The following is a 24007-nucleotide window of genomic DNA, read 5'->3' as shown; positions in this document are numbered from 1 at the left end:
TTGTGTTGTGAGCATTTGTAGCGCGTGTGTTGTCAAAATGATGAAGTCGTTTTCTTAATTTGCAGGTGTTTTTTTCTATTTGCAGCACGTTGAGCTCTCTCGGCCACCGTAGGAATTACCTTCGCGAGTTGAACGCGTAACTCAGCGCAACAAGTGTAGTCCGACTGAGGAGCAAATTCTTTCCAAACTTTCCGAGACTAGGAATCAATTGAACCAATTGCTTCGCACAATGATTCGCTTTTTGGAAGCGCTCAAAGTGACGCCTTACTGGTCAGAACGGTGTAAATGCGAAAACTCAGCCCAAACATGCAGAAAACTCGTCCTTTTTGTTATACAAATGTTAAATTAAAATTAAATTAAAGTTACATGAAAAAGTCATTAAAATTCACTCTACAAATTTATAATATCGATCCAAAATCGCCCCTAGCGGCGAACCATTGAAGTTCTGAAACATTTTGAAGCCTAGTTTACTGAAATCACGTGGCAGTTTGATTGACTAGTTCCAAACAAATGATTTTTTAAATTTTATTATTTTATTATTATTTTTTTATTAGACATTAAAGACATAACATGCAACATTTACATCGAAACAAATTATTCCAACGCTCAAAAGTCACTGACATACGTCATTGAATGAATCAATCAGAGTGGTTACCGAATCTTCTGACGGAACTGCAATTTATCATTACTTTTAGTGACATCCGTTTCGAAATAAAGTCTTGGACAAGAGTTAAACAATCAACATTAGGCTATAACATAGTAATCTGCTGAATGTATCTGCAATGTTTCGCGTTCTCTCGTGTGAGCAGGTGAATCAGTCAGGACTGTGAAGCAGGCATTCAGTAAGTACATTCATAAACTTTGCATTGCCAGCCAGCTGTTAGTGGAAAGTGTCTGTTTTGTCTGGTTTCAGACTGCCTGGGAAATGAAAACAGTGCCGTAAAAGATTTCAAACATTTTTAAAACAGGGGTTGATTTATGGCCAGTCTTGCAAATATGTAAAAAGCATATCTTGCGCTCCATTCTTCAAATGAATCTATTGCTAATATTTTAAGTCTCGTTACTCATTTCTCTTCGCCTTGATCCCGATGGCCATATAATCCTCATAGCTTTTTTTTAATGACAGGGGTTATTGGAGAGTTTGTCTGGGTTCTCACTATCCCTCACCACTGTGCCATACTCACATTCTGCAGAAATGTGTTTCTGATGGATTCCATGGAGGAGGCCTCAACATTAGAGGCTTCAGTAAACTCTCTGTTAATTCACAGATCTTAAAGTTATGGCCAAACCAAGTCTTAGTTTTTACAGTGTAACCTCTAAATCAGTGAATCTGATTTGATTGTGAAATGAATGTTAATGTGATTGTGATTTTTTTTTAAATAATTAGTGACTGCAGCTCTCACTAGAGCTTGGCCTAGCTACTACGCTACTATAGTTAAATCACATAAGCTATAGGGAACCACACTATTAGAAGAATAGTAGTGGCAGTATTTTATTGATTGATTGATTTATTTATTTATTTATAAGCTGTTGGTTTTTATCTTAAACTATATTTCAGGCTTGTAGCAATACTTCAGTAGCATTAAAGGGGTCATATGACGTTGCTAAAAAGAACATTATTTTGTGTATTTGGTGTAATGCAATGTGTTTAAAGGTTAAAAAAACACATTAAATTTTGTGTATTTGGTGTAATGCAATGTGTTTAAAGGTTAAAAAACCACATTAATTTCCATATAATGTACATTATTTTTTCTTCTCTATGCCCCGCCTTTCTGAAACGTGTCGATTTTTACAAAGCTCATCGTTCTAAAAAAGCGAGGTGTGCTCTGATTGGCCAGCTATCCAGTGCGTTGTGATTGGCCACATGCCTCGAGCATGTGATGGAAATGTTACGCCCCTTAACATACTGTGATGCCGTTTCCCAGCAGGACGAGACAAAACCAATAAAACCCATTACAAACGAGGCATTTGTTGCATCAAGTGGGGACATAATTACTGATTATAATGACTTATACAGTATTTTTACGCGTTGCGTATCGCGCTGAGTAAACATAAAACCATGTCTGCATTTGTGATCGGCGAAACAACAAACAACAAGCCTACTCTACACTGCTCAAAACTCGCGTTTGAATCATCAGTGGCAAATTATTTAAATATAAAAAACGTACTTACAGGCTGTGAGTCAAGAAGCGCTAGACTGTCCTTGCAATGTTGGAACTGCCCAACTTTATAGAAACGTGTTAGAACTAGCCGTTTTAGGTAGGAGTGGTTGACTCTTAACTTTTATAAAGAATTTGAGACTTTAGTCTTTGCAACTTTACAGATCTTCTTTATGCACCAAGAGCTTGTAACACTCCAAAGAGAAAGGAAAAATTTAAATCGCATCATATGACCCCTTTAACATTAAGTGGCATTGCATCTGATGTACGGAAGCCATTGGCACATGCCAGTATGCTCAGTGGCACATCCGGTGACACTTCCGGTTTTCACTGACGTGTGTCAGTGGAGAGTGGCATGTGCCAATGACACTTGTGACATGTGCCGATGGATTGTGTCACTGCAAACCATCCACATGGAACTAATCTATCATGGGTCACTACAAATACCAAATTTACAGTCGCATCTGTTACTGCAAACTTTGATTTTGGTACTGACACCTACCTGCGTGCATGCAGCATCATCAATATAACGTTGGCCAGCGCAATCTATCTCATCTATGGCTATAATGTTTAAAAAAATTATTTGATAGAATTATGCAATAGAAAAATTAAACCATTTTATAACAATGTGAATTTTTTTTATTATTTGAAAAACGTTCAGGCAAACAAAAGGACACAAGACAAATATAAAACACATGAAGAAGCCTGAGTTGTTACACAAATTAACTCCGCAATGTAATTAATATGCTTGACAGAAACCGAAATGTATCATCAATTAAATATAGTTTTGCCATTAAGTGCGTGTGTTACACTGTCTACGTTATACTAAGGCACAATTCATCGGCACATGTCACAAGTGTCAGTGGCACATGCCACACTCCACTGACACACGTCAGTGAAAACCGGAAGTGTCACCGGATGTGCCACTGAGCATAGTGGCATGTGCCAATGGCTTTCGTACGCCAGATGCCATGTCACTTAATGTTATACTGCCTCTCCAATACTTTGTAAATGAGTAGGCTATATTCAAGTCTGTATTAACAGACTCACACCACTAGAGTGTGTTGTTGTTAGCTGTGAATGAATCCTTCTTGGAGAGCTATCCACATAATAATAAAAAATTTGATTTATGTCATCAGAAATATAGTAATACATTTTTATGATCATAATAATAATGTGTGAATGTCAAAAATGTAGTATCAGAAAGACTACCCTTGTCAGCAAAATTATTACATAGGATAAATGTCCTGTTCATAAGAGTTCATGCATTAAGTTCATATGCAGATGTTTTTACCATCCCAGTACAGCAGTAAATTTGAGCTTTGCTTGTAATAAAATACAATAAATTGCTTTGTCTTATAATAAAATTACATTGAGCTCAAGTCTGCACCACCAGGATCAATAAATAAACTCAATAAAAATTTTAATATTTGTATTGTAAAAACAAGGTGTTCTTGTTCATTTGGCTTATTTATTTGACTTTCTGTTCTCACTCTTGGCAGTTTTGTTAATGAAAGCTTAAACAGCGTTTGCACAGCTGCAAGAAAAGCCCATATGGCATAATTATGCTTTTTATACTGTAACTCTATTCTTAGTGTGAGAAATAGTAAAGATTTTATCCACTCTATTTGCACATTAAGCACAAAATTTAAACTTAAAGACTTGTGAATGGGACAAACAGATACTTTAAAGAAAAAAGAATCATAATGTCTCTCATGCACGTGAACCAATTTCTAAAAAGCATGAAAAAAGATGCTGATACATGGTCTATTATTCATGTCTAAGACTGATATAACCTGAAAAATAATGCTGCAACTATATTTGCTGACATGGAAGCACATTGTAGAGTGACAGTATTAGATGGTGACACTGCAATATAAGGTTCCCTGAATTTGAGACAATCAGTGAAGCGCTAAGCAGCTGCGTTTGGCATCTCACTTTCTTACACACACAAAGAGACACACACACTCAGTGCAGTTCTATTGCCAGTCTCTTCATGTAATGCTTTTGCGTTTCTCTCGTATATTATTCAGTATTTCATGACAAGACAGTCTGAGACACATATTTTGCTTTAAATTATGTGCCTTGTTATGTGCAGTGTATTTAATGTGCTTTATTGGCATGACAAATAATTGTTATTTTTAATGTCAAAGTAATTGAATTAATCATGCATAATGACCGTATAGTGAAAAACAAATCATATCACGGGAACTGAAAAAGAAATGTAACCGAGTCACAAAGAGACATTCTTAAGAATGCCAGGTAGACTGCTGTTATATGTCGAATATATTAACGTTCACATTGCACTTCAACGTACCGTTTACCTGCTAATTCAACGGTATACCTACCGTTTACTGGCGGTTGCAGTAAAAAAAAAAATTTCGGATCACGTGATTTGTCTGACAGAGGCTCCGCTAGATCTGCGGGCTGCGGGCTCCGTGATTACCGGATAAGACTGAAGCTGTTTCAGTTGAGTAGGAACCCAGAAAGACTCAGTTATGCGCTTAAGTTTTTTTGTTTGGTGTTTCTATAAAGAGTCTTTTGAGGAGAATCTGTTCTGCCACCACAGTGAGTAGAGAACTAGCCTATTATTAGTTGTAATTCAAACACGTTTGTAAGTCGATTCAAGATGATGTGGGCACATCGGTGTTATAGTTAAATGTTTGTATCAGTGATGACAGAGTTTCCCCAGGCTTAAATAACTTTGTTTCGCTATATATTTGGATGAGATTGTCAGGTGTGTCTTCAGAAACATACGTTTTTACACAGCCTAAATGTGCTGTCGTTAATCCGAGCCGCTCAGCAGAGAATGAACGCGCAGTTCTCTCTCAGCTCGACATAAATGGGCATCTGCAGAGGAAGCAGATGGCGATTCCAAAGCACTTGGGAATCTTATTTATCACAATCGCGATTAAATATTATTATGTACGAATTCTTTTTGGGCATTTTTTTTTTAAAACAAGGAACATAAATAAACAGTTTTGGGGGAATAAAAATTAAACGCGAGGCAGCAAATTATTTGTTTGACCCTCTTAATCAATTAATCTCAGTTGACCCCCAAACCCCAAAAACGTTGTAGTTCACACCCTGATTTTAATAAGAATACATTTTAGATTACAATAGTGCACTAAGTAGCCTATACGCTCGAGAACACAAGTCGCATCAGGGGCGGTTCCAGTGCCCCTGTGTCAACAAGCTTGCCCCCCAAGCTTAATTTCAGTCATGTTCACATAGTGAGGAATACTATTAAACTACCCAAGTGTCCTCTGTACGTTATAAAACTCAAGCAACCATGACTTTGCAAAGTTAGCAAAGAGTCAGCAGCTACCAGAGGACAGATAAAGGCTAACACATTTAAGAAATTTAGATTTCAATATTTCATTTATTGTCCGGTTTTGCCCTACATTAATTGCTTGCCTTTTTAGTAGGTGATATGAAGCAGACGCGACTGTGAAAAGACAAAATCTGGTAATGAAACATTGACATTGAGTTGAAATTGTTATAGCTTACTTCTAGAGATTGCAGTGATACATGAAATGGTGAAAAATGACTGAATGAATAATTTTAAAAGTGTGCCCCCTAAAAGCACAAAACACATAATTTGCCTGTATTGGAGGTGTTTAAGTCCTACATTAGATCTTGTCAGCACATCTGAACTAGAATACAGTAGTCTATGGTTTACAGTAGCACACACACACACACACACACACACACAGAGACAGAGAGAAACCGAGAGCGCGCGTTCTGCTTAATGTCGGGTGATGCCCTCCCCTCGCCAAATCTCCACTGAGATAGTGACGCTCCTTCAAAACTCCAATCTCACGGCGGTGGGAGCAGATCGCTTGAGTCATCTGAAGGTTCATAACTTTACCAAATCTTTCACAGCTTATCTGCCAGAGTTGGATGCCTGCACTTGTCAGTAGGTGATCCTGTTGTAGCCTATATAATCTTAAAGAAAGGGTAAGAAAAAAAGAGAGAAGATCAATAAAGTATCCAATGTTTTTACACAGGGAACTGTGAAGCTCGTGTGCAGCCTCTTTATATGTGCGCAGCGCAGGTGCCAGACGCGCGTTTCCAGCCCGCGCTGGTGATGCGATGCCCCGCAACCACAGCGGAGATGAGGGCGGTACTGGTCTCTGGATGAAAACCTCGCAGCACTATGGCATGAAAGATGTTGAAGCCGGTCGTGAGACCATGAACAGCGCGACCAGGACAGTCGACAGCCTGCTGACGGCGCCGGGCACAACAGGTGCAGGAGGCTCGGAGAACCAGAGGAGAAAGCAGGGCGCCCGGCTTAGCCTGCTGGGGAAACCGCTCACCTACAGCGCGCAGAGCGGCCGGAGAAACGCGCGCTACAGGAAGCTCCAGAACTACCTCTACAATGTCCTGGAGCGACCACGAGCCTGGGCATTCGTTTACCACGCCTTTGTGTGAGTTAAAATGTTATTACTCTTTTTTATTGATTACATCATGTATGTTCACAACTGGAGTTCACCTGTTACTTAAAGTGACATTTATGCATTTAATTTTAAAGGTCTCTTTTTTTTTCATGGAATGAATGCCTCTCTGAATGTTTTATGAAAGAAATATAGGGATGTAGAAAATTGCAATCTGCTGTACAGTATTTTTATGAGTTCATATGCCAGTCTCATAGTTATGAAATGTACTGCTTAACAGATTATAATGATCAAAATGTTGAAGCAGCATTTCCAAGGGTTTCTTTCAAATCATGTTTGATGCCATATCCAGTATAACAATAAATAAACAAATATGGTAATAATTAATTCAGGGTTTAAAAAATGGCTCTAGTTACATACAGTTACAATAGTAAAACATGTTCAATCATTGACTTAATATCTAGCAGTGGCCTTTGATAGACTCTGTCGTTTGCCTTTTAAATGCACCAATAAGATCTCAGGGTTTGCATTATGGTGTGTATTTGCTATGTGACATTTATGTTTATGGCTTTTCAGAGATTTTCTTTAAGCCCCCTGAAAGTGATGCTCTTTATATGACCCCATTTAAAGAGAAATGCATGCACTCTGACATAGTTTTTATGTTCAGATTGGTTGCGTCTGTTGACATGTTGTTAGGAGCGTTTGTGAAAGAGGAAGCCGAGCTGTCGGATGGTGAGACTGGAGCGCTGCTCTGTGCTGCGAGACAGGATGTTGTTGTTTTATTTGTGCTGAGAGGACAGCTGAGGTCACAGAGGTTAAGTTGTTACATCTGCAACAACGCATTGTCCCACACTAGTCAGAAACATCACAGAATCAGCACACTTGGACTGTGCTCATGCTTGAATATGCTATCAGTAGGGGGAAAAATCAAGAGTGGCTTTTACATGAGTTGCTACTTGGTTGTTATAAGTAATTAGTTTTTGACAAGCTTTAGAACATTTTCATTAAGCATTTGTTCTGTAGCCACTGGTTCATATCATTATGGAAATTATGGATTTTGCATATAATTTTGGAGGGCAAAAGTCAAACTCGGATTGCATGTGCATATGTTCAGATTGGTTGCGTCTGTTGACATGTTGTTAGGAGCGTTTGTGAAAGAGGAAGCCGAGCTGTCGGATGGTGAGACTGGAGCGCTGCTCTGTGCTGCGAGACAGGATGTTGTTGTTTTATTTGTGCTGAGAGGACAGCTGAGGTCACAGAGGTTAAGTTGTTACATCTGCAACAACGCATTGTCCCACACTAGTCAGAAACATCACAGAATCAGCACACTTGGACTGTGCTCATGCTTGAATATGCTATCAGTAGGGGGAAAAATCAAGAGTGGCTTTTACATGAGTTGCTACTTGGTTGTTATAAGTAATTAGTTTTTGACAAGCTTTAGAACATTTTCATTAAGCATTTGTTCTGTAGCCACTGGTTCATATCATGGAAATTATGGATTTTGCATATAATTTTGGAGGGCAAAAGTCAAACTTGGATTGCATGTGCACATGAAAGGAAGAAACAAATGTTAAATGTGGTGAGAGGTTTCATCATGAGAAATAAGTTAATGAAGAAAATCTTAATCTTTTGAGACTATTGGTTTCAAAATGCTGTGTGAAAGAAGACATGGGAGACTGTTTGAAATCAATGAACAATCAATCACAACCACAATCTGTGCCCTTAAGCAAACCACATGCTGCTTCTGCTGACTCCGTCATGTACTCCTAACCTTTGTGATAAATAAATTCTATTGAATAGAACATTATTAACATTATTAGCACTTTTGTCTCTTGTGCCAGTATGTTTGAGGGTCAGATATATAGTATGAACATATGTCCCATATGAACATATGCTTGGTTAATTGCATCATTAATTATGATGTCATTTAGAGCTTGAGGTTGATATCAGCTGAATTATTAAATAACTTATGTGACAGAAGAGGTCATTAAACGTCACACTTGCTGTTCCTTGATAATTTATTGCTATAACATTTAAGAGCTCAAAAAAGTAATATGCAGTTTAATTAAAATAACAAGGTATATAACTTAAAAAACACAGAATTAAAATTACTGAGATTATTATTAATTATTATTTCTAATACAACCTATATCTATCTATATATTATGTCTAATACAACCTATATAGCATTTTTAATGATTTTAATGATTTTCAGTTTGTTTCAATTACTTTTATGAATTGATTAGATACTGGCTAGTCTGAAATGATGTAATCTGGCCTTGTTCACTGTGTGTTGGATAATCAAATGATAAAATTCTACTTTTTGTGAGTTTTTCAGCAAGGCACCCCTACCAATGTACAGTATGTCGACTGTACATTGCATCTAATGTAGTATTAAACTATATACCACATGTGAGACTACAATGCACTATAGCCTTTTGTTAAGATGAGCAACAGGTTCTTTAAATGAAAAGGATTTTCAGTGGCCATATCAATAACTCACAGTTGTCTGCTCACCCAACAAATGTTTTTACAGCGCATCAAAGCAAGATAATTTAACTTTTTGTGTCGAGCTGATTACAGAACTGCAGCTGAGAGCATTTCACCAAGGTTAAAGCTCCGTACCACACCTCTGTATCAGTATCAACAAAATCTTTTTATCACCTTTGCTAATGCTAAACCCATAACCCTCTCTGATAATCATATTTGACACTCAGATAATGTAATGTGGGAATCTTTAAACAAACCTCCCTGTATCCTTTCCTATATGCATTAATGCTCTACATGCAGCTTCACCAACACAAAGAACACATTATGCTGCCATCATGAACACTTACATCATTAAAGCCACATTCAGTATCCTTTATCCCTTCAGAAATCACATGCATTCTGTAAGATTGAAAAAGGAAATTGCACAGTAGGTGAACACTGCCATAATCATCTGTATACGTCATGCCATAGTCAGATTCAATTCCTCTTTATATGACTGAGAATTAATCTGGTTTGAGGGAGAAGTTCATTGAGTTCCCCATTCACATTTCCTAACTGTGTTCCATTTCATGGTTTAGAAAACTGGATATTCTACTTAGATGGCTCAGATTGACTTAATTCTGAGTTATCGAGGGTGATTTATACCGCAGGCTGCGCCGGTGGCTTTTAAAAATCGTAACAAAATATTTCAACGTTCCCACCTGTAATGGTCTCCTGCCTCCTCTGTGACACAGAGAGCAATAAAGGGCCTCTTGTTCTCTGAGCACTCAGAAAGGTGCTCTAGTTTGCCACTGACCCGGTTAGACAGGCAGAATGTGATATATACAAGAGTCAGCCAACTAACATTAGAGATTTTTCTACTTCGTCTTAAGATGTCAGTTTGGATTTAATCTTATTTCCTTACTCTGGAATTCGGAAGGGGAATTAGGAGATGTCAGTCTTTCATTTAATTAGCCTTTTAATGCAAAGTAGTGCAAATTTACTGAATCAATACTGACATTAAGTACCAATTTCCCAACACATTTGAGTACTATCATTTGCGTTATGCAACAGGTCCTGTAATTTGATTGGCCAAGCTTTTCACAGTTTGTATAGCTAACTCTGTTTGTCTGTTTTTGCAACATTTGGATGCAGGTTATTTTTTTTTACCTGAATTTGTGAGAGACAAAAACAGTTGATGTTCTTGATGTTGTTGCTGTCTTCATGAGCTGTGTAAACTGTTGATGTGCTTTCATTTAAGATGCACCTGTTTGCTGGAGAAGACCATTGAAGCACTGGCCACCAAGGCCAATCCAGTCACTCCCACCATTGTCGTAATCGAAACACAAGCTGCTTTTGCTCATGGTTGGAAGGTGTATGGAAACGGAGTTGGCTCTCGCTTAATGGAAAAAAGGTTTTAGATAAGATCACAGATCTTGAAAAAGTGCAAAGGGGAGGCAGTAAACAGGGTGTCATGCCTGTGTTCCAGTGGGAGTATGAATGATAGGGGGAAAGGCTTTTGAAAAGGACACTGTTTGATCACGTCAGGGGCGCCTGACACAAGACAGACCTTGAGGAAGAGCTTCAGTTCTCAGACAGGGCACTGTATGAGCATGTTGAGTTGCCAGCTGTGCCGAGAGAAAAGCAGCGTGGAACAAGGATCCAAGCATTTGGACGTTTCTGTCCTACTATGTGTCATCACTGTCAATGAACTAATCTATCATTACAACCTTCTGTCCTTTGAAAGAAAGGAGTTTTCTGCTTCTTACATTTTCACTGAACCTGAAGAAGTGGAAAAACACTGTTTCTGAAATGTGTTACCCACAGAATACACTACAGTTCAAAAGTTTGGGATTGGTAAACAGTTTTTTGTCTCTTATTCTCACCGAGGCTGCATTTATTTGATCAAAAATAAAGCAAAAACAGTAATATTGTGAAATGTTATCACAATTTTAAAATGTCATTTATTCATATGATGGCAAAGGGAAGGGGAATTAGGAGATGTCAGTCTTTCATTTAATTAGCCTTTTAATGCAAAGTAGTGCAAATTTACTGAATCAATACTGACATTAAGTACCAATTTCCCAACACATTTGAGTACTATCATTTGCGTTATGCAACAGGTCCTGTAATTTGATTGGCCAAGCTTTTCACAGTTTGTATAGCTAACTCTGTTTGTCTGTTTTTGCAACATTTGGATGCAGGTTATTTTTTTTTACCTGAATTTGTGAGAGACAAAAACAGTTGATGTTCTTGATGTTGTTGCTGTCTTCATGAGCTGTGTAAACTGTTGATGTGCTTTCATTTAAGATGCACCTGTTTGCTGGAGAAGACCATTGAAGCACTGGCCACCAAGGCCAATCCAGTCACTCCCACCATTGTCGTAATCGAAACACAAGCTGCTTTTGCTCATGGTTGGAAGGTGTATGGAAACGGAGTTGGCTCTCGCTTAATGGAAAAAAGGTTTTAGATAAGATCACAGATCTTGAAAAAGTGCAAAGGGGAGGCAGTAAACAGGGTGTCATGCCTGTGTTCCAGTGGGAGTATGAATGATAGGGGGAAAGGCTTTTGAAAAGGACACTGTTTGATCACGTCAGGGGCGCCTGACACAAGACAGACCTTGAGGAAGAGCTTCAGTTCTCAGACAGGGCACTGTATGAGCATGTTGAGTTGCCAGCTGTGCCGAGAGAAAAGCAGCGTGGAACAAGGATCCAAGCATTTGGACGTTTCTGTCCTACTATGTGTCATCACTGTCAATGAACTAATCTATCATTACAACCTTCTGTCCTTTGAAAGAAAGGAGTTTTCTGCTTCTTACATTTTCACTGAACCTGAAGAAGTGGAAAAACACTGTTTCTGAAATGTGTTACCCACAGAATACACTACAGTTCAAAAGTTTGGGATTGGTAAACATTTTTTTGTCTCTTATTCTCACCGAGGCTGCATTTATTTGATCAAAAATAAAGCAAAAACAGTTATATTGTGAAATGTTATCACAATTTTAAAATGTCATTTATGATGGCAAAGCTGAATTTTCAGTAACCATTACTCCAGTCTTCAGTGTCACATGATCCTTTAGAAATCCTTCTAATAGGCGGATTTGAAACATTTCTTATTATTATAAATATTGATAAGTGTTTTGTGGAAATTGTAATTTTGTGGAAATTGTGATGCATTTTTTAAGGATTCAAAAGAACATCATTTATTTGAAGTAGAAATCTTTTGTGCTATAAATGTTTTTACTGTAACTTTAGATCAATTTAACGAATCCTTGCTGAATATTAATTTCTTAAAAAAATCTTTGAACGGTAGTTTATGGTATGTGCCAACATATTTCCACAGAATTGAAATTTGTGTTATTCACACATTTATACAAATTTTCCATCCCTTATGTGTTTGTTCATTAAATATTTTTTTTCCAAATTTGGCAGTTTAACACATTTGACCAAGTTTAAATGAATCTTTTCTGAAAACAGGACATAAGGTGTGAAAAAAGGCTGCATATTCTGATAGGGCCTGCCTATACGGCAGCCACTGCTGCTTGAAACGTTCAATAAAATTAATGTTGGCATTAAGTTTAATAACAGGGAGACCATTAGCCAATAACAGTTTCTCAAGGCAACAGTACTGCTTTGTCGCTGTAATTGTTTCTCATGATATAGATGATGAATCAATAGAAAGCCTCATTTGCTGCAGTTAACACAAGGACTTTGTGTTTCCATTTTGCTGATTTCATAATTTTAACCGGATGGCGGGTAGTAAAACGTCAGAAAGTGGTCTTATATTAGTTGCCCTTACTGACAGGGGGGCTGACTGATGAAGGCAGCCGTCTTCTCTTAATAGCAAACCCTGCAACATAAGTAGTCTGTGTGGCTGGGCATAACCCAGTGGGGCTTCGTTGCTCAGCAGTGCCCAAGCAAACTGGGCTCACTCGTTGTCACTCTTTGATCTTACCTGTCAGCATGAAGGGGTTCCCCTGATAACACAGCATTTGGGTATATGAAGACCGGTGTGCACTGGGTTCTGGTTTGACAGCTCTCTGGTTTGAACTGATTGCAACATCTTATGAATTATAACAGTTAGTCAGCATATTTTCCTTAGGGTTTTCTGAATAATTTCTCCAGTTTGCTTCCCACGCACATGAATAATCTCTACGTGAATCTTTATTGATGTACTTTAAGTGTGCAGTATGTGCTGAACTTCTCAACTTGATAAAGTACATTCTTTAGGTATGCAGATGTGTAGTAGGACTACATTCTTAGACATATTACATCCATCATGCTGCCTTTGACCTTTGACCTGTTCTTTGATGTATGATGCACTAACAACAACTGTGAGAATAATTGACTCAGATGTTAAGTACAATTTAAGGAACAACTTTCTTGGTTTCTATAGCACTTACAAAAGCCCCCCACCTCAGCTTTCTGACTTAATTAATTAATTTATAAATGGATAAAAAAAAAGGAATCTAGCTCAACCAGGTGTATTTTGACTACTGTTTATGCATATTTGGATATACTGCATAAACAGTATGCAGTATATTTGAATACTCATTATACTTTTTATGCATAACGTTCAAAAGTTTTGGGTCAGTAATATATGAATTAGTACTTTTATTCAGCAAGGATGCATTAAATTGAGCAAATATGACAGTAGAAATTATGTTTTCAACATTGATAATAATAAGAAATGTTTCTTGATCTCAAAATCAGCATATTAGAAAGGTTTCTGAAGAGTCATGTGACTCTAAAGACTGGAATAATGCCTGCTGAAAATTCAGCTTTGCCATTACAGGAAGAAATTACATTTTAAAATATATTCAAATAGCAAATGTTTTTTTAATTATTATTGTAATAATATATCACAAAATTAACTATTTTTGATCAAATAAATGCAACTTTGGTGAACATAAGAAACTACTTCCAAAAACATAAAAAAAATATCACCAATCCCAAACATTCTAATGGTATGTGGCAGGGAATTATTCTTATATGGGGTCTGTCTTCACTCTGCTTTTGCATCTCCTCAGATGTCTGTAAACAATCATTAGATGACAGGATTAGGGAGATTTAGCCTAAATAGAAACAAATTTAAACAAAAAATGTGTTTACACACTTTCTGCTCTATGTGGTCGGTTACCCAGGGCCATTAACACACAGTCATCCATCTTAAAAATGATAAAAAATGACCCGTGGTCTCTGTTTCTCCTGGATGAATAGGAATCTCAATATTTGTGTACTACATGTTGTGCCAGTAATTGAATTTTGCCTTTAGCACATTGATAAGTAAAATGTTAATGGGCCATATTTGCATTTTATTTGTTTTACCTGCTGATAAATTGCAATAATAATATTTTGCTTACAACAAATTAACTGACTGGAGTTTATATTTATGTAACTCCGTTGAATCAAATCAAAATCTCTTGCTGTTGCTGTAGCAAGCTGGGAGGAATTAAAAAGCTGTTTCAGCATCATGCACGAAGCCTCTTTAATTGCAGTTGAAGGATTCTGCTTTTGTTGTGGCAATTTTGCATGTACCTCCTTTGAAGGAATGCAATAGTGGCGTCTCTGCACATGTGTTAGTGGCTAATGAAATACATTTAACTATGCAAATTTTTCCATATGTCATCTGACACATGTGAAATGGCTTGTTAAAGCTGCGTCTTGTTCTTGTGAGTGATCCATTCGGTGTGCTATCAGATAATATGAGGCAGCTGAAGCTGGATTAGATGGTGTCGTTCTGAAGGATCAGATATGTGTTGGAAGTGTGTCATGTCCCGATACTATCCCCATCAATCCACTACTTTCCTGTCTCACTCGCCGTGAATTAAAGTCAAAAGCCCAGAAATACATTTATAAAATAATTAGGCAGTGGTGTGTTAAACCTAGGGTTGCAAAAAGGTGGAAAATTTCCAGTAAATTTCGGAAATATTCCAGAAATTTTGGAAACTTTCCAGGATTTTTTTGGAATATTCCAGGGATTTTTGGAAAGTTTCCTGAAATTTTCCACCCCTTTGCAACCCTAGTTAAACCAAATGGTTCATTAGAGCAAAACTAAAACCTTAGAGGACTTTTTACCCTAAATGTCACAGAGATGTTGGCAGTCACTCCGAGACTTGTTCTTTAGACGATCCTTACTTGGTCTAGTTCAATGACAGAGAAGGTCACTGTGTGGCGTAATCCCCTCTGAACCCTGATGACTGCCTACTCCAATTTGGCAGGAGATTGTGTTAACTACTTCTGTTTACACAAAATATTTCCCTTTAATTGACAATTTGACCTTGTCAATAAAGCGTTGCCTTGGAGAGCTGGAAGATTATGTACCCCATCTAGTTCTCTTTTCATAGCTCAGTCATTGTTGGGTTCCAGCTCACTGTTGTTAAACAGTCTTGAGAGGGTAGGTGGTCATTTTTCCATGGCAACCAATGTCCAAGCTAGAGGCCAGAGACTTCATTACTGTGTGAAATGAAAAGCATGCTGTGTTTTGAGCCTGAGTACTTCACTAAATAAATAAGCTTGCAGGAGCTTCTTGATGTAGAACTATAGGTCTTCCTTATTAAACTGATCTCAAGGCTCTGGAGGAACTGATAAAATTGGTTAGTTCTTACCTGTTTGTTTGGTTTTCTGGAGTGTATTGTAAATATTTGTATTTCTGGTTTCCTAGAGGTTATTATAAATATCTGATTTACATGGACAGGTAGGTTGGTGTGTATTCCTTTAAATGTTCACCCAGATTGCAGGTTTTGGATTTTGGATTGCATCAGTGGAGTACTCACACAGCATTCCCATCGCTCGCTTGCCTTCTAAAGCATATTGCAGTCCAAAATTAAATTTTCCTAAGATTCAAAGGCAATCTAATATCCAGTCAGACTGTCTGAATGCTATATAGGCATCTTCCAGGAGTCAATGTGCAGGGGTTTTTATCAGTCAGAACAAGTTACTGAGCATTCTGCTTTAGAACATGGTTGGAGTTATATATGTGAAATAATTGGTACTTAATACTTTTGGAAGGACAGAAATTCAAATATAGTCACATTTTCCACTATTTTCCTCAATGCCTGTACAACTGTTTTTAGAAACAGTATTATTTGAATTAGTTTTCCACTTTTTTTCCATGGCTGTCTATTATTATTGTAATTAACCACCATAAATTGGCATATAAGCACAAACTGAACTGTGGTTGGTCATTTGAAATGTCTGTCAGATGCTCTCTTTCCATTAAAGTGGGACAGAATAAGTTGCAATTTGGACCAGATTTTTAGCTGATAAAAAAAATGGCAGTATATTGAGGTCAGTAAGATTATTTAAATTTTTGAAAGAAGTTTTTGATAGTATTTTAGTTTAAATAATAATTTAAATAATAATTTTTAAAAAATTTTACAACAAAGCTGAATTTTCAGCAGCTGTTAGTCTAGTCTTCAGTGTCACATGATCCATCAGAAATCATTCTAATATGCTAATTTGGTGTTCAAGTAACATTATTATCATTGTTGAAAACAGTTGCACAGCTAAAGTATAACTTTATAAATGTCTTTACTGACTCTAAACCTTTGAATGTTACATTATATATAGAGAGGAGCAGATACTGAAATGAACAAATTATGCGTATTGTCTAAAATAGCTTTTTTTTGAGAGTTTGAGTTTAATTTCTTGGCCCTATGAGTGGAGTGTCCATGCTAGAACTCCCACACTAACATGCTAACAGCTCTCTTACTGCGGCTCTCAGTTCTGAAGAACACCAGGCATTCCTCAAGCTGATAATCTCATACGCCACAGGCCAAACAAAACCAACTCGTATTTGTCTTCTGAAAACGTGGAAGGTTGGAACGACCAAATTCCTTATTCAATAAAATGTGACCTCTTCAGCAAGACTCTGATACTCCCTTACAGCCTCTTTTCTGGAGTCTGGTCAGAGATATAACCAACATCACAGCTCCCAGTGAACGTACTAACAGCAGCACAAACCTTACAGGACCTGTACACACACACACATACATTTTCCGTTTAGCCATTCCGCAAATTTCACTTTAGCCATTGTGCATGTGGTTCACCAGAGAGTAAAAGATGTTTGTGTTGGTTTGAGTTTCTGTTATGTCAGAAAATTAGTGTCTATCTTGACAACCCAAGCCCATGTCATCTTTAAAATGAAAACAAATGAATTTAATAATATTTTCATGTGGATTGAGTATATATAGATACTAGATAGAGCAGCCTAAATTAAAAATGGTTTAGATCAACAAAAGGAGACATTTGTTCCAAATGCATTATATCAACATCAAAAGCAGGACTGTTTGCTTTACTACATTTATGGAAGGTTTGAGAGGTTCTTCATCTTTACTTGAAATTAAAACATACAAAAGGCAAGGCTTTTAAACTAGATTGCTTTTTATTTTTTCTTCTAAGGTTCAGTCTAGAGAAGAGCCTTTTCCATTGTGTGGTCAAAGAAAGCCTAATGATAGCTGATAAATTAAGTTTGAGTAGCTGCTTTCTCGAAAAGAGCTTCAACCCAGGCGGGTGGACAGGCAGCGTTGACAAAACCTGACAGCTGTTTGTTGTAGTGACAACAGTGTCCTCGCATGTGCACATATGCGTGAGAGTTGTTTGCTGGCCCCATGGGGCAAAAGCGGTTAAATGTCAGAAGAGTACAGTATCCTACTGTACATATCTACACCAGAGAGTCAGAGGGGCATTTTCAGTTTCATCTGTTAGATGCCATTTGAAGTGCAGTCCGATCAATTAAATGCTCTTTCAGTGATTCTTTTAGTACTGGCTCTAGTCGCTCTTAGTTCTTTTGCACTTTCCCAGCTACATTGTTTTGGAGACAGAAAAATTGCGTTTTGGAGATTTGGAATTGTTGAAATAATTTGTTTGTTTGGCTCTGGTGTGGATTGTGAAATAGAATTATTGTTCTTGGCAGTTTCACGGGAACTGGAAAGCCGAGCATTGTAATACGTTTATTGGAATATTTCTTTAATAATTTTTTATGGGATATTTATATATGTAACTTTTATTTACTCCTAATCCCTGCAGTTTGAGGCGCTCCATATCTGTTTTCTGCATCTTGCTGGGCCTGGGTACTCTCATTGTACCACAGGAACTTCACATTCCGCCTGCTGTTTGTGTTGGGACAGCGTTAGGTTCTGCAAGGAGATCGCCATGCACTCAAATCTTTGTTTGTGGTTCCCAGTCTGATTGACAGACCACCCAGTCCACAGAGCAAGCCTTCAGTTAAGGACACAGTCATGACCCCAGGCCTGATTTCAGTTCCCGGTGCAAGGCAATGAGTTTCCATGAGGAAAACAATTTTTGAAAATAGTCAAAACCTGGGACTGCCGACTTAAAGGGATACTCCACCCCAAAATGAAAATTTTGTCATTAATCACTTACCCCCATGTCATTCCGAACCCCTAAAAGCTTCGATCGTCTTCGGAACACAATTTAAGATATTTTGGAAGAAAACCGGGAGGCTTGTGACTGCATCACCGTAGCGCCATTTTGGAGAATATCCAATGAAAGCAAGCAGCGTACGCTCTTCTGTGTCAGCCGCGCCACACGGATACGTTTTCTACGTGTATTTACGCTTTGATTTGAACGAAAACAGCATATCCGTGTGGCATGGCTGACACAGAAGAGCGTACGCTGCTTGCGTTCAGTGGATATTCTCCAAAATGGCGCTACGGTGATGCGGAGAGACACAGAGGAGACGAATTGTTGAATAAAGTCGTTATTTTTGTTTTCTTCACTTACAAAAAAGTATTCTCGTCGCTTCATAAAATTCCGATTGAACCACTGATTGCAGATGGACTATTCTTACGATGCTTTTCATACTTTTCTGGACCTTGACTGTGTAATTTAACTGCCAGTCAATGTGACAGTCACAACCCTCCCGGTTTTCATCCAAAATATCTTAAATTGTGTACCGAAGACGAACGAAGCTTTTACGGGTTTGGAACGACATGAAATGAAATTTTCATTTTGGGGTGGAGTATCCCTTTAAAAGAAATACAAAATGACAAAGCCAAAGCGAAGGGGCCTTTAACACTATTTGGATGAGGTTTGTTTTCCGAATGATGTTTGAGTTGCAATTATTAACAAAATATCTGTGATGTCAGACAGGATTGGGATCTTTACATACTGAGATTTAGGTTTATTGAGGTTTACATACTGAGATACGAGTGTTTTTGTTTAGATGTGAGCGCCATGGAAGCTTGTGTGCATGATGAATTGCGTTACATTTTTATTTACAATTTATTTTATAATAAGCATTTATTTGATTAAAATAATTAAACCATTTAATAATATTTTTGTTGCATTAAATTGACAGCCCTAATATATAGATAAGAGCAGCCTAAATTGAAATCCTTTCAAAACAACATTCAATTCAGAATCATTCTTACTTAAGACGTTACAAAAGACGTATTTCATGTAAAATCTACATCAAAGCAGGACAAAATGTAAATCTAATCAAATCTGCACTCCATTCAGAAGGTAAGAATAGTAGTGTAAATGTTAAAAAAAATTTAAAAAAAACTTTCAGATGCGTGTTGAGAAGACATGTATATTCTGTGGCCAAACTCTCTTGAATGATTTAATTCTCTTTTTAGATTGGAAAACATGCCAGCAGTTCAGTGGCCATCAATTGTTATTTTACCCAGAAAGTTGTCAAAAAGGTCCATAATGAAGCAGCAGACAGCAGAATAATAAATGTAACTTTAGTTAGGATATTTGAAAAAAGGTCAAAAAACAAATGAGAAGCATCGTGAAAAATGATATACCACAATCACAGATGTTTCTATCCTGATCAGATCAGATTTCTCTGTGGATGCCGAAGAACAGCAGGTAATTTACTTTATAATTTTAGGTTGTTGGGAGGAAAAACACTGATGCATTTGATTCGGATGGGATTAAAATCAGTACATCTGTGAAACACAAATTTACCTAACCTTCTCAGGGAAAATTAGTTGCTCCTCCTTCCTCTTCCTTCCTTCCTTCCTTGATGATATCTGATGTTCATCTTGTTCTCAGAAAGAATACGGTTTACTTTGTATGTGGGAAAGACACTTAGAAAAGCAGTAGGAGGCACATTTAAAGGGACAGAGGAAATGTAAATCCATTAAAGCTGGCACCTCAGATTATATAAAAGCCAAAGCCAGGTGAGAGTATGTGTAACTGGCACTGAGCAGACACGGCACACGCTGCCATCCCTCCTGACTTTACCCATGTAGGCCAACAGGAAGCCAGAAGACACTCTCCAGCAACAGCATCTTTGTCCACACGTCACAGCACTCTGTGTCCCGACTCGAGGCACTCTGTGATTGTGTGGGATGTTAGGTTCAGCTTAATCCATTGAAGAAGTTGTTAGATATGTCTTAAGCACGGAATTGAATGTGTTGTTGTTGTTGTTGTTGTTTTTTTGCTTTTGTAATGTAGAACAGGTGCTCAAAAATGCTTTCATATCAAACAAATGTACTGTACTCTGATGTCAAATTGACTGGGGTAAGAAAGAGTACTTTTCATCTTTTTTGGTTTTCTTATTTTGTCATCTTTTTCTTGTTGGATTGGATTTCTCTTTCTCTGTCAGTAATTTTTTTAATATTTAACTGAAAATGGGGATGTGTAGTATATTGGAACCATATTGGTTATTGTCCAAGATCAGTGATGTTTTATTATTATTATTATTATTGGATACTTAATTGTGCCCTATTTTTACATTCAGATTACCTTTGCTGTCATCTAACATGATTACATTTAGGCAAAGCAAACCAAGTTTATTAAGTACATTATATCGTAATTCAAATTCCTTTACACAAAAGTGATTAAAAATAATCATAAAAGGGAAATAAAAGCTAAGAATAAAAAGTAAAATGTATAAAAAATAAATGAAAAAGGCAGAACTATACAGAAATACAATGATGCAGTGCAATCAGTAAACCCTAACAAGAAAATAATTCTAATAATTATCCTTAACTAAAATCCATATTTGTCTTGACTCTTGACTGGGAAATATCTGTTGGTATGCGTGCATGCATTTGATATTTTATATACAGTTCTTTTGTTAATCTGATATATATTAGTTCATTCGATATCTATTGCTCATAAGCCAGAATGTGTAAACATAAATTACTAGCTGTGTTAATGAAAAATGAATTTTGTCAGACCACCTTTGCGAGAAGTGCTGTGGTGTTAATTGGGATGGCAGATGGGAGGATTCACATGGTGGCCTGTTTTGTGTGAACCTCAGATTTCCTAGCCTGTTATCTCTCCCCAGTACAACTCTAAAGACTTTAGTAGAGCCTTTGAACCTTTACTAGCATAAGAGAAGTATTACCTTAACAAAACTCTGCTAAAGCACATTAATGCCTGTTGCATCAGTACACAGAACAGTGTTACTGTAGACTTTCAAAACATTTGCTGGGATCAAAGGCAAAGCGCTAGCGCTGTATTTGCTCTGGCGGAGAAGTTCTCCAGGCAAAGGATTCTTGCGTTGTTCACTGCACTTGTTATGACACTTAACTTCACAAGATGTGAGTTTTATTTGAATTATTATTTTTACAGCTCTGTAGGGCTCTTCAATAAGCTGTGAAGCTGGAAATTTAGAGCCGATAGAGGGAGGGTATGTTTTGCGGGCCGGTCTGTAAGTCTCCTTAGAATAAACAGCAGATTGGCTGTTTAGTTGCTGGCCACTTTCTGAAGCGGCACATTGGTCCAGTGTTATTAGGCACCTGCCACGTCCGGCTCAGCCTCTCAGGTTTGTATGATTAGCCTCCTCCAGTTGTGCAAACAAACTCTTCACTGTTTATGATATGTTACTGTAATATTTGTGAGCGTATGTGTGCAGGTCTGATGGGTCTTAAGTATTGCCACATCATCACAAAATGTTTATACCCTTATATTTACATTTGCGTGATTGATTGAGTTGCGACTTGCACCGTTACTGGATGCTCCAGCTATAAGCACCTTATATACATGCTTTATGCTTATACACACTCTCTCTCTGTAGTTTTCAGCCACGTTGTCATTGGCATTTATAAACCAAATGGGTAAACCACTGGCTTCTGCCATTTTGCTATAGAGTGTTGGTCTCAAGATGTCTAGCTGAAATTTTGATTATGAATAGTGAGCAGTTAAAATTTTATGTATCAGTGTATCAGTATAAGTGAAAGATGAATCACATAGCTGTGTTTTGACCCAGTGACAGAGTAACGTCAGAACCCCTCCCCCATGGGAGCATTCAAGTGAAGCTCAAAAAGGTATTATACTGACTATGAGACTAAAAGCTGTTCTGCCTGAATGGAAGGCAATAGAGGAGATGTCTCAGTATATGCTAAATTGATCAAAGGTGACAGTAAATGTATTTATATTGTTACAAAAGATTTATATTTTTTTTTAAAATGAAAAACTAAAAATTGTTCTAGTAGAATCCTGAAAAGAGTTATCCAGGTTTCCACAAAAATATTAAGCAGCACTACTGTTTTCAACATTAATAATATGACGCAATGTTTCCTGAGCACCAGATCATCATATTAAAATGATTTCTGAAGGATCATGTGACACTGAAGCCTGGAATAATGGCTGCAGAAAATTCAGCTTTGCCATCACATTATAGGGCTGTCAAAATGGCTGAAAAACTAAATTCTAATTTTGTACTTAAATATGATCAAAATTCGAATTATATTCGAATTTAAAATGTATAATTTCAGTTAGGGTGAAGAAAAGCTTTTGCTTCTTTCCTGAGGCCACAAGAGGGCGCATCATTCAAAGCATAAGATAACATGACTATCTGCGAAAAAAAAGTGCATAATGTTTAAAATAATGTTTATAAACCAATTATAATGTTCTGTGTGAACGGCTTGGTTTCGGTTTTGATGTAAACAAGATCTTCTCCGCATTGATGTTCCCTTTTTCCGCTATATTTTAAAGAACAACGCAGCAGCGCCGCATCTAGTGGCTTCAACTGGATAGGCTAACAAAAACATTATAATGCAACGACACTTACATCGTCATCGCATCTCGTGCTCCGCTGATAAGGCTGCCTCCTTAACGCACACCTAAAATTCGAATGAAATGTTTTTGCATTCGAATGTGGATTTTTATTTTAAATTCGACAAAAAAAAATTTTTTTTCAATGAGTGTTTTAGCAGTTTCTATTAAAGCAGAGCTGTGATGTAGCAAGAACAGCCCTCTTCCCAGAGCAGATGTGTCATTGAGAGGATCATGGAAATTTAAAAGCTTAAAGCACATCAGCGGTGTGTTTGTTCATTTTTTAATGAAATGCAATATGAGATGTTCCGCAAGAGAAGATGTCAGAAGTTAGCAGTGTAGAGAATATATGCCCCCCAAAGGGTCTTGTATCTTGTTTTAAGACCTTGTAAATGATCCACATGGTTCAATTAGGGTGTTAGTAATACAGTATGTCACACTTTCTGATTACTTTGATACACGATCAGCCCCTTGAGAATCAGTCTGCAGATTGTCGAAGGATGTAGTCACGTGATGAATTTATCCAGAAGTTAAACACCTCACACGGGTCCTAACTTTTAGGCCAGATGTTTTACCTTGTTTAAACCTTAACCAATTGAGTGCTCGCCTATGAATTGGATCAGTAACTTAATGTCTGATTAGTGATCATAGCTACCCAGTGATCTTGCGTGTGTTACTTTAAGTGATACTGTTTAGTAGATTATAACAGCCATTGTCGAAGTATGAACCAGTTAGCCCAACACACACAACTGTTTTGTGTTTTGGCGAACTGGTGGCTAATTTGTAGGAATTCTCTCAAATTCATTCGTACGTTTTTGTACGATCTGCTTTTTTTTTTCTCAAGAATCTAACTAAGAAAAACGTTCTATCTTGAGTAGGGATGTAACGATTAACCGCGAGCTGGTTGAAAATCGATTCAAATATTCGTTACAATTCAAATCGGTTGAGATACTAAACAAATCGCGATTCAATTCGGGGTAGGAGTTTATATGAATGTATGTCT

At 37.4% G+C, this 24007-nt stretch overlaps 1 protein-coding gene across 1 annotated transcript in view; it reads left to right on the top strand.

Annotated features, from left to right (window-relative positions):
- The first annotated feature begins 766 nt into the window (after nucleotides 1-766).
- LOC107716276 (potassium voltage-gated channel subfamily KQT member 5-like) overlaps nucleotides 767-24007 on the top strand; it is a 134084-nt gene continuing 110843 nt past the window's right edge. Inside the window, exons 1-2 of the mRNA XM_016522653.1 lie at nucleotides 767-842; nucleotides 6170-6589. Coding sequence (XP_016378139.1) covers nucleotides 6255-6589 — 335 coding nt within the window. The 5' untranslated portion in view covers nucleotides 767-842; nucleotides 6170-6254. The remainder of the gene's footprint in view (nucleotides 843-6169; nucleotides 6590-24007) is intronic.

Source organism: Sinocyclocheilus rhinocerous, unplaced genomic scaffold (assembly GCF_001515625.1).
Source record: "Sinocyclocheilus rhinocerous isolate Xijiao unplaced genomic scaffold, SAMN03320098_v1.1 scaffold869, whole genome shotgun sequence".
NCBI lineage: Eukaryota > Metazoa > Chordata > Actinopteri > Cypriniformes > Cyprinidae > Sinocyclocheilus > Sinocyclocheilus rhinocerous.
The sequence above is the reverse complement of the archived record's forward strand: the minus strand, read 5'-3'. Positions and strand labels throughout refer to the sequence as shown.